This window comes from Ursus maritimus (genome assembly GCF_017311325.1).
Source record: "Ursus maritimus isolate PB19 chromosome X unlocalized genomic scaffold, ASM1731132v1 scaffold_X1, whole genome shotgun sequence".
Lineage (NCBI taxonomy): Eukaryota > Metazoa > Chordata > Mammalia > Carnivora > Ursidae > Ursus > Ursus maritimus.
In genome coordinates, this window is record NW_024423319.1 from 9,088,609 (window position 1) to 9,100,153 (window position 11,545).

Genomic DNA, 11,545 nt, shown 5'->3' on the forward strand with positions numbered 1-11,545 from the left:
GGGGGGGGGGGGGCTCTGGGCTCAGCAGGGAGGCTGCTTGTGACACTCTCTCTCCCTCTCTTCCTGTCTTTCCTCCTGCTCATGTGCGCGCTCTCTCTCTTAAAGATTTATTTATTGGGGCGCCTGGGTGGCTTAGTCATTAAGTGTCTGCCTTCAGCTCAGGGCATGATCCCGGAGTCCTGGGATCGAGCCCCACATCAGGCTCCTCTGCTGGGAGCCTGCTTCTTCCTCTCCCACTCCCCCTGCTTGTGTTCCCTCTCTCGCTGGCTGTCTCTCTCTGTCAAATAAATAAATAAAATCTTTTAAAAAATATTTATTTGAGAGAAAGAGCATGAGTGAGGGGAGGGGCAGAGGGAGAGACAGAAAGAGAGAGAGAGAGACAGAAAGAGAGCGAGCAGACTCCCCGCTGAGCGCAGAGCCTGCTGTGGGGCCTGATCTCATGACCCTGAGATCACGATCTGAGCCAAAACCAAGAGTCAGTTGCTTAACTGTGCCACCCAGACGCCCCAAGAATACCTTTTTTCATTAAACATTTGAGGAGCATAAGAATTGTAAAACTCATTCATTCACGTATCCATGAAGCATTTCTGGCTCAGCTGCTGTAGGCTGGGAAGAGGAAGACAAGCAAAGCCTGGCCCGGCCCCCAGCCTGCTAGGGGAGGCACAGAACTGGGCTGAAACTGGTGAATGTGCTAGATAAGGGAGTGTCTATAAGGTACTGAGCCCAGGGCCTGTCCGTGAGTGAAGGTCGAATGCCTTCCTTGATGTTCAGTGGCCAAAGACACTTTCTGGGTTCCAGGTGGGACCGTGTTTTGGTTTTATATGAGGCTTGATGAACACTTCTTGCTTCTTTTAATTCATTTTTCAACAGACAGCTATTGTGGGGAATGCATTGGGGAAGCAGGTGGAGAGTGGGGACGGGGAGCACGGTTGCAGTTTTAAATAGGGTGGTCCTGCGAGACATCCCTGAAAGTGACTTGGAGCAAAGCATGGAAGGAATAGAGGAGCAACCGGGGGAGGCTCTATGGTGGGGGAACGGGTGTTGAGGCCCGAGGTGGGGCATGTCTGGAGGGTGCAGAGGCCAGCAAGGAGGCCAGGATGAGGCTGGAGTGACAGGCGCGATGGGGGCAGGGAAAGGGCAGAGAAGGACCGGGCACGGGGTCATGGAGGGACTTACAGGCCATCCTCCAGCTGTTACAACATGTTAGGTTACCCTCTTCATTTTCACCTGCATTTTTACTTTTGTTGTCCCTGACCCTGAAAAGCAGGAGGTTTCATTTGTGGGACAAAGTATCTTCCTTGTGTACGTGGTGGGTATACACGGGTCTACCTCTCGTCTGACACAGCGGGGATATGTGGCTAGAGTCGCTCTTTCCCTGTTGGGCTAGGGTCTGATACATACCAGGGAGGACGTGGGTAATGCCCCTGATCTCTGTATTCCTAGCATCTGATACCTTTTAATTACGCTAGTTAACATAAGCCTGTCTCCTAGTTCTCTCTATCGTTAGCAGCACAAAAACGAGTTCTTCCTAGGGCCCGGTGCAAGCTGTGTAGGCATATAAAGTGGATTAATAAGGATGGCTCAGCGTTAAGCTATGCCAGAGCCGAGTCCAAATTTTATTCCGGTACAGGGATGACTTTCTACGTGGCCTCTCTGGCTCTGGAGCTAATTTGGATGCTGAGTAGCCCCACAGGTATTTATATGTAGTGTTTGGTATTTTTACTGGGTCCTATTCTTCTCCCTTGGATCACCTAAAATGGTTAAGAATTTTCTAGTGGGATTAAGGTTGTGATCTCTGGGGAGGGGTGGGCCATCTGCTCTCGGTTATTTTTGTGTTAGCCGCTTCCCCTTAAATGTATGTTCACAAATGAGCCACAGCCTTATCAGCTGGGGTCGAGGGAAGACGGGTCTAGGTGCTGCTCCGGAACTTGGTCTCTGAGCCATGGCTTCCCATAGGCACTCAGGTAAAACTTCCTATTCTTTATCTTCTGTCGAGCACAATTGTGTTAGGGCAGTGAATCCATCACTCCACTAAGAGATACTTTTTGATGAAGTGATTTTAGGCTTGTCTAGAGAATAAATAAGTCCTAGCTCATCTCTGCTCTGTCTTGCTTTCTGGTGCTGTTTCAGAGACAAAAGGCAGTGTGAGTGGCTTGCTTTTTTAAAAAAATCTAAACTTACGACTACAGTTTACATTTTTCAGGACGTCCTGTGAAATTGCAAGAGATTGTGCGAGGAAAGATTTTGCGGGGGGTGGGGGGGGAGCAATTCTTTGTTATTTGTAAGATATGATTGTCTTGACTGCTTTAAATTGAATTTAAGTGTGTACGGAAGGGCTGCTGAATGTGGAGCCGGAGGGAGAAAGTCCGTAATGACTCCCCACATCTTCCCCCTCCTGAGCGATGTGGTCAGTCCTGCCGCAGAGAAGCGGCTATGATCCTTTCGATGTGACAGATAGGTTAGGAATTGTTCTCATCAGAAAAGGGGGCCACATTTCAGAATCTCTGGACCGTCACGACCATGAGAGTCTTCTTGTTTTGTGACCTGGCATGAAGGAAGCCCTTTGGCCGTGGACAGGCACCGGCGGAACAGGAGCGAAAGGACTGAAGGACAGGCCCTCTTCCCCGGAAAGCCTGGCTCTCTGAAGTCACCCTGCTGCCTGTCTCTCCTCCAAAGCCAGGAATGTCGCTGTGGCTCGTTTGCCCTCTGCCTAAGTAACGGTCCGCTCTTCTAGAAACAGGCACTTTGTCCTGTCTTCCGGCTTTCAGAGTACGGGACAAAGTAATTTTGGGTGGCAGTCTTTTGGAAAAGTGATTTTCGAAAACTTGTAATTGCCCATCGAAATTTATTTTTTTTTAAGATTTTATTTATTTACTTGAGAGAGAGAGCACAGAGGGAGAGAGAGCACAGAGGGAGAGGGAGAAGCAGGCTTCCTGCTGAGCAGAGAGCCCGAGGACCCCAGGATCCTGACCTGAGCCAAAGACAGACACTCAGCCAACTGAACCAGCCAGGCGCCCCACCCGTCAAAATTGAAATAATGAAAATACTTTGGGAAATTTCTCCTCAGGTGTTTTAAAACAAATGCACTGCAGTGCATTCCGTGCTTTAATGAATTAATATGCAATGTCTTTCTTGTTCCCAAATGTCGAAGAGCCGCCTGTTTTTCCCCTACCCCCCCCCCAGGAGCCATTTTACAAACACGGTACCACAGGCCCGAGATTGTGATAATCAGCCAACATACACATTCTCTGGCTGCAAACTATTCAGCTGTACCAGTTGTTCCAGTGGACCTTGAACACGTGTTAACTGGTAGAGTAACTCCCCATGTTGTTTACTAGTTAAGTGACAGATTAGGGAAATATATTTAAAAGGTGATCTGTTTACAGCATACCCAACCTCCAGTTTTACTTTGCACCAAATCCAGGCATGATTCTTGCTGATACAAATCTGGAGACAATAACCATGACTAAATTAGATTATCGACATTTCAGATGATTTCTAAAACCAGGGGCTATCATTTTATATTTCATTAAGTTTATAGGTCTGAGAAAGCCGACGAGAGAGAAGTCCTCACAAAAAGAAAATGCACGTTGCCCTAAAATGGGTTTTGTAGGGACAAATTAGAGGCTCAAATCATTGGATCAGGGTCCATTTTTAGTGGCCATCCATACACCGAGAGGACATTTCAAGGACAAGAATTTATACTTTTGTTATTGAATACTTTCAGCCTGCAGATTTACGTAGATTCATTTCCTTTACCCTTGGCCTTGCAAGTTGCAGGCCAGGCTGGGGGTGGGAATGGGGAGGGAAGTAAGACCATTGGCCCTATTATATGACCATTAGTTCCCTTTGCCAGCCACTGCCCAGTGGGTCACACACACCCAGCAGTCTTTTTTGGGGGGGCAGGGGTAGAAAATGACACGGTGGGGTGAGCGACCTATCAAACTGGGTTGGGTTCTTAAAATAACTGAAAACTGGCAGTCAGAAAGATTTGGTCAAGGGTGAAACTTGAGCATTGTGTATTTCTGATGACCACCCAACAGCCACCAACAACTTCACCACAACCAGAAACACTAAGAACCCATGTTCTCTTGCTGCCAGGGCGGAAGCACTTGTTGGCCCATGAGAAAGACGGACGGTGCCCACCTAATACGTGCAACCTTAAGAAAAGCTTCGTATCTGCACAGAGTAGGACTGGGATAGAACCTGGCCCGGTGGAAGTTCAGCGGCACATACCTGTTTGTTTAAGAATCTGTATCCCACTCTCCTGTTACCAGATAGAATCTAAACCTGCATATCCGTGACCCAAAAGAGATTTACGAGTTTTTCTCTAAATGCAGCATACAAGCAAAGTTGCAAGTAGCATTGAATCATTTCATACATGGTCTGTTTTTAAGGGGAAAAAGCCACTTTCTGATTTTCTATGAAATTCTATGAAAGACTACTTTTCAGCCATGACTCATGAACTCCGTCTCATTGCAGCAAGTTAGGTATTTGTTCCCAAATGTCTGACGACACGTCCAGGTGCCTTGGCATGTCTGCCACACAGGCGTCCTATTCATCGGCTAAGGCTTCGCTCCACTTGTTGAATGTTCTCAGGAAAGCAATATACTCTTTCTCTGGAAGCCAATATTTATCCATGGGGTGACTAACGGACTGGTATGTTGGACTTAGCAATTAACAGACCAGAAATAACCCAAATTTTTTTTCCCCTCCTCTGGGTCACACTGCATCGTTTACGCTGTACGTTATGCCACTCAGGGAAAGCATGTCGAAGAATGTTCCTAGGCCCTGATAGTCACTGTTCCCTTACAACTTCCAATTTTGAGCCACTCGGGCATGAGGGGGGAAGTGGACATTAGCGAGAAATACGTGAGAAAATGCTTCTAAAACCACAAGCAAGGTTAGTGCATACAAATTGAATCTTCTCTAACGAGACATTTCTCCGATGTGTACGTGATGACATCAAAGCCAAAACTTCTTACTGAGTTGCTGAGGTTTATGTAGGCACCTCTTAGCGTGTTGGATGTAGTTCAGGAATTTTCTGAAAGAGAAAGCTTGCTTATTCCGTGGAGAATGATGTGTCTTTTGAAGCAGGCACGGCAAGAAAGTCAGTCTCCCATCTTGAACTCAATCTCCCAAATGCGATGAGCCGGCCCCATTTCCAACCCGCTACGTCTCTAAAGGACTGAGGGTCGGACATCAGCACCTTAGGGTGGCAGGAGCTGGGCCCCGATTTTTAAAAACAAATATTTGTTATAAAATGCTTTAAATGAAGGAGGTTTTAGGAGCTTAGTGGCGGTGACTTATTCCCTCCCCCCACCAGTCTGTCCATCCACCGGCACCCAGTGTGTGACTTGTGCACGCGAGGCAGGGCCCCCAGGACTCACTCCTGCCTGCGGATGCAGGTCACACCTCGGAGGCCAAGATTCGTGGGAGAGCTGCCGGCGGGCAGCCGCTGCGGGCGAGACAGGCCGGGCAGGAAGGGAAGCAGCTTTGTAAGCAGCGCTCGGGGTGATGATTGATGAGGCGCCCTTTCCCAGATAACAGCAGCAGGTCGGGGAAACCGATCTGGAAGTTTGGGAAGGTTAGAAGGCTTCGTCTTTCACGTCCTTAGAACTGGGTAAGGAGATAAGGAGGGGAAAAAAAAGTATCCCCCAAGAGAGAAACGCCTTAAGTACATGTTAATTCAGTAAGATGAAAGAGAGCCCCAAAGCCGAGGTAAAAATGCTATCCTCCTTTTTCTCCGTTCGCTGATTTCTCACAAAGGGGAAACAAAGGGAGGCACAAAGCGTTTCTCTCCCCGTGAAGTCAGAATTTCCCTGCGGCTCGTTCTTGTGCAGCCCACACACCAGAGCGCTGGCTCTGTCTTTGAGGAACCTCTGTGTGTCCCAGCACTGTCGTCCGTCAGCTGTTTTCTCAGAGTTGTTAGCTACCCGAAGATGAGCCCTCGTGCCCGGTCAGGCTTCGTGCAGAGTATTGACACGGGAACGATCTCGGCGGCAGGAATGTCCCACTCCAGCTTCTTCCTACCACGCACGCTGCCTTGAAGGCTTGAGATCGTGTGGGACCAAATAATCCTACATTTAGCAAAACACGAGGTAAGCTCATTCAGGTGACCCAGAGTTCGACTTCGTTGCAGTCGTTGCAAAGAAAGTACTAAAGTTCATGAATTTGACATCAGCATTGTTAACATGCTTTAAGTGTTTCCAGCCTGTTTACTTATTAGGCAATAAAAGCCAACGTTCCTAGAAGTGCCTATTTTATCTTGACAAATAAGTGTTTCCACACACACACGAGAAAGGCTTGAGTCAACTGTGGAAGTCAGCTCTAAGAAGATATGCCCTTTGAAATCTGTCCATCTTGGGGACAGACTGTTGGTCTACGCGTGCAGGGCGGGGGGAGACAAGATGACCCTGGGTTTTCACACTCAGAAAGAAAAACTAGTGATGCCTTAAAAGCCAGGACTCAGAAACTCTTAAGAAGTGGGACTGTCCACAGTGGCGCCATTCATGTGGGGTGACTTGTTTAATTTTCCTTTTGCTCGGTTCAGGACCCTACGCTTGCTAAACGGACCTTAGCGTGGGGAGCAGCTGCAGTGACAGGACTCCGTTTGCAACACGCTCTGGAACTTGCACGTCCGGCTGGTGAGCCGTGGATTATTTCACCAGCTGGACGTGCAGAAACCCTGAGCCAGTCGTGTTCTAGAACCATGAAAGTAACCGGTGAAGAACTGGGTCGGCCTTGGCAAAGCATGTGGTTTTAAAGTGAGAGAGGCTTGGCCGGTAAGGTCTCTGGTACCGGGAACCACAGTGGTTTTCCTTGTCCCCGAAGCTCCGAGTATCTAAGTGGCCCTCCTTGGGCCTGCTGTGCGACCCTGACACCTGCATTTCTGCCATTAAGCTGGCACAGGACGGAGCTCTGCATGGTCCTTGTGCATAGAGCGGCGGTGGAGGCCGGTTCCTCTTCGGAGGACGGCAGCACAGTGACATGGAAAGGAGCATGGCTCCAAGTTCTGTTCTAAATGCAGAGCCCGGTGAGGGAGGAGGAGGGATGTTCCAGTGCGTGGCGCAGGAAGATAGTCCCCGAAGGGCTCGGGCGGCCATGATCACCCGCCACGCAGGAAGCCGGTGCCGTCTAATCTTACAGGCTCTGATTTCCTGCCAAATGGCATTTAGCAGCCACTGATCATTGAATTTCCTGGCATTTACTGTTACTGGAGATCTAGTTGGTTTCTCTTCTCGGCTCTTCACAAGAAAGTAAGTCGTTGTTGAGGGCATCATGTCAGTATGGACGAGCTCATAGGACGTGTGGAAGCCCAGCCAGTGCGCGCGAAGGGGGGCGGTTTTCGGCGCGCCGGCCCAGTGCCGGGCGCTTTTCCCTGTCTGCGCAGAGGCTGGTGGCACTTGAAAAGCTGCCTTAGGTAAACAGTTCCAGGAGATAGACCTCGGTCTCCCTGTGTCTCTGCTTTTCCTCTCTAACCCGATGACGTAAGGGAACCTCCCGGTTTTCTTTTTGGGGAGAAAGTGCCACTGAGGACCATTCTCCGGTCTCGATGGACCTCTGACTGTGGTACAACCGTCTCAGGCAACTGTCTTTGCCCAAGAATGCCACCCCCTCGCTTTCAGTCGTTCAGTCCCTGGAGATGAGGGGGCTCTGTGCGAGGGCTGGCCTGAGCCGGGGCTGCAGCTGGCCCAGAACATTCTGCCCATCCGTGGTGCGGTGCCCTTTGTTCGGAGGCCAGCTTCGGAAATGCACCCAGCTCTGAGTGAGAGTTCACCAGCCTTGGCTGAGGCAGGCTCGGAGACGCAGGGTGTGGTTTCCTTAGCTCACTCTCTGCTATTTGGTTGTCTGTGGCAACGGGATCCAAACAACTTGGACATGTGTTTGTATAAAAAAAACTGGGAATGGGACCCAAAGTGGGACTCTGGGGCCGGTCAGCTAGTGGAAGAGCCGCGGTGAGTACCGGGCAGCTGCTCGCCTGTCTCCCCTCGTTCTAGATTCCTCTGGGATATCTGCTAGCACAATAACCGTGTTTGTGGGTAGTTGGAGAAAATTCTCTCCGTTCTCGCGTTTCCTGTGCAAATTAAATAATTGCTAGCTACTTACCCACGTACGGTTCTTTTTCAGGGGGAGCGGGGAAGATGAGCGGGTGTTTCAACAAGTTGGGAGCTAAAAGAAACTCGCATTTGGTACCTTTTTGGTGGCAGGGTGAACGGAGTGCTTTAGTGCTTGTGATTGCAGACCTGTGGTCTGGGGCGGGGGCTTGGGGATAAGGGGAGTGAGTTGGTCCACAGGAAGGCAGTGGAAGGGGTTCTCAGAATGATCGGCTTAATGCTTTTTAAAAGCGCTTCTCCCCCCTCCCCATCATACTTTCACGTTTCAATTTTTAAAACCGCAAATGTCCTAAGTAATAACACTTTGTTGGCTCTTGAGCCGCCCTTCCTGCAGCAAAGGGGGGACTTGATTTTGGCGTGTCACAGCACGGCACATCGCCGTGCCAAGTGCTCACGGTTGTATACCTTGCTGGTAGTGCCTCGTGGTGGTCGTGAGAAGTCCTCTCTGGGGCGGTGAGCTGTGTTGGATCCATTTGGGATTTAAAAGTGTTCTGCCAGATCTGAAGGATCAGAAGCAGGCATTTTGAACAGATCCATAAGGACGGCTCACGTAGCCGGTGTCCTCTCCCCTCCCTGCGGCTGTGAGCCTCGATCAGGGGAGCCTAGTCCTGCGGGTAGGAGGGAGTGGGGTCTGGGGTCTGGGAGGAAGAGCCCGACACCGGCAGGAGCGGCGGGGGAGCGGAGCCTCTGCTACAGGCACCCCTGCGGCCACCGGCTTCCGAGCAGCTTGCCTTCGAGCTGCTGCTGGTGCGCCGCCGCGCGCGTCCCTTCCCGTGAAAGCCCCTCTCTCGAAGCCACCACACCTTTCCAGAAGCCCTGTCTGGCTAACACGAGCCCTGACCCTCTAGTCTTCCCCCTCCCCCCAGCAGCACTTCTCTCCTGTCCTCAGGGACCCACCGGCCACGGACTCTGGCCCCTGGGGTGGCGGGGAGAGGCTGTTTCTTCCCAGGGTCCCAGCGAAGTACGCATGGCCAGCCGGGCTCAGGCAGCCGCTGCGACCCAGCTTCCAGGCCCCGGTGGCCCGGCACAGCTGTCCCCGGGAGCCTGGGCGGCAGCGCGCTCCCCTCCTCCTGGGGCTCATTTGCTCTGTCCGCTTGCCCCGCAGGTCCCTCCAGCTACAAGGTGGGCACCATGACTGAGAAGTTCGACTGCCACTACTGCAGGGACTCCCTGCAGGGGAAGAAGTACGTGCAGAAGGATGGCCACCACTGCTGCCTGAAGTGCTTCGACAAGTTCTGCGCCAACACCTGTGTGGAGTGCCGGAAGCCCATTGGGGCCGACTCCAAGGTAACGGGGCTGGCTGGTGGGGGCGGCGGGCTGGCAGGTGGGGGACCCTCAGTGGCAGGGCCGGCAGGGATGGAGTGGCGGCCCTGGCTCCTGGCGCTAGTCCCCAGCTCCCCGCCCCGCCCCAGAGGCCCTGGCTCTGGCTCTTCCTTGCCTCTGCCCTCCTGTGACTCACAAGGACACTCACCGCAGGGCGTCCCAGGTGTAAGGGACCATGTTGTCACTGTCGCAGTAGTTCGCCCCCAGGGATCTGGGGCTCGATGGAAGGGCCCCTGCCCCCCCCCGGCACCCCCAGTGTCTCTCCCAGCAGCCCGCCGCCTTCTGCTTGGGTTCCAGGAGGTGACCTACAAGAACCGCTACTGGCATGACACCTGCTTCCGCTGTGCCAAGTGCCTTCACCCCTTGGCCAACGAGACCTTTGTGTCCAAGGACAACAAGATTCTGTGCAACAAGTGCACCACCCGGGAGGACTCCCCCAAGTGCAAGGGCTGCTTCAAGCCGATCGTGGCAGGTAGTGTCCCCTCTCCCCGCCGGGGGCAGGCAGGGAGGAGGCCCCAAGGGCGGAGACGATGCCGGGGCTCGATGCCGGGGCTCGCGGTGGTGGGGTGATGCTGCTGTGAGCCGCGCTTAGGTTTTAGCGTATATGTGCACGCATATATATACACGTATATCTGCGTACACATATATGCTCGCACACACGCACACACTCGGCAACTAAGGAACACTGGAGAGAGCGGTCTGTGGCAAGAGAAAGAAGTGAAAAGTATGTAGCGCTTTCTCATTTGGGTAGAGTGAGTGAGCAAAGCATGCGACCTCCTCAGGGTGGAATTCTGGGCCAGGTCAGGTCCGCCAAGGCCGTGGGGGCGGGGTGGGGCTTCAGGCACCACTACCGCCAGGGTCCCCTCCCCTGACCGAAGCCGGCGGGCACCACCCCAGTAGGACGGTGGCGAGAGGCCCCCACGGGGAGGGTGTTTGGAAGCGTGAGGCCAACGACTGCAGGGCCTGCATTTGCCCCTCTGAGGCGCCCGGGAGGGCCGAGTGGATGCAGCCCCCTGCAGGGCACCGTCAGCGGGCTACCGGCGGCTTCCCCCCTGCAGGAGACCAGAACGTGGAGTACAAGAAGACCGTCTGGCACAAAGACTGCTTCACCTGCAGCCACTGCAAGCAAGTCATCGGGACTGGAAGCTTCTTCCCGAAAGGGGAGGACTTCTACTGCGTGACTTGCCATGAGACCAAATTTGCCAAACATTGCGTGAAGTGCAACAAGGTACGTTGTCAAGGGAGTTGTGCGTTGACTGTTGTGTCTAGAAGCGTTTGACAGTTGGCAGAGCACTTGCACACACGCTATCCCATTCCATCCTCACGACAGCCCTGCGACGTAGGAATTATTCTTCTCGGGTTGCAGATGAGGACGCTGTGGTAGGAGAGAGCGGCGCCCGAGCCGCGTCCGGCCGTCCAGGGGTGCACTCACTCCGGAGGCTCGGGCGGCCCCGGCTCTAGAGGCCTGCCTCGCCCCCCTGGTTGCTGCGTGGAACCCCACGCAGGGGCTCGCCTTCTCTGAGCCTCGGTGTCTTCATCTGTAACTCGGGGATAATAATCGCACCTGCCTCCCATGGCCGTCGTGGCGATTAAATGAGATACTGTATACCGAAGCGCCCAGCACAGTGCCTGGCACACAGTAGGCATTCAACAAAATGGTTGTTGAGTCTGAACCCGGTGCTACACTCCCTGGTCTAGGCCATCACCTCTGGAGGAATCACTTACCAGGATCAGCCCTGGCATGCCGAGTGCTTTGTGTGTGTTACCTGCTCTAAGAAGCTGGCTGGGCAGCGTTTCACCGCTGTGGAGGACCAGTATTACTGCGTGGATTGCTACAAGAACTTTGTGGCCAAGAAGTGTGCTGGATGCAAGAACCCCATCACGGGTAGGCTCAAGAGTCCTTGCTAAGTCCGCCAGGCTAGGTCTTGCGCATGGTAACCATCTCTCATTTTCCTACGTCGTCGGTTTCATCCACAAAGGCCCCAGAGAATGTCCTCTCCCCCTGCCACTGTGGTCCCGAAGGCCCCCCCCCCCCATAGTCTGGATTCTCTCTCAGGCCAGCTTAGCCTTTGCAATACAGAACACCTCCCGACTACTGCTGACTC

General features: G+C 52.8%; 1 protein-coding gene and 1 long non-coding RNA gene across 7 annotated transcripts in view; one reads left to right on the forward strand and one right to left on the reverse strand.

Annotated features, from left to right (window-relative positions):
- The window catches only part of FHL1 (four and a half LIM domains 1), a 65,940-nt gene that overhangs the window by 49,890 nt on the left and 4,505 nt on the right, over positions 1 to 11,545 (forward strand). For 3 of the 6 annotated variants that reach the window (XM_040627682.1, XM_040627706.1, XM_040627714.1), the window contains exons 1-5: positions 7,738 to 7,813; positions 9,223 to 9,404; positions 9,738 to 9,912; positions 10,499 to 10,668; positions 11,139 to 11,325. In XM_040627682.1, the coding sequence (XP_040483616.1) occupies positions 7,753 to 7,813; positions 9,223 to 9,404; positions 9,738 to 9,912; positions 10,499 to 10,668; positions 11,139 to 11,325 (775 nt within the window). In that variant the 5' untranslated portion in view covers positions 7,738 to 7,752. The other 3 variants (XM_040627702.1, XM_040627694.1, XM_040627688.1) reach the window with 3 other exon arrangements.
- The window catches only part of LOC121102273, a 2,428-nt gene continuing 2,123 nt past the window's right edge, over positions 11,241 to 11,545 (reverse strand). Inside the window, exon 2 of the long non-coding RNA XR_005834347.1 lies at positions 11,241 to 11,525. This is a non-coding gene — a long non-coding RNA (uncharacterized LOC121102273). The remainder of the gene's footprint in view (positions 11,526 to 11,545) is intronic.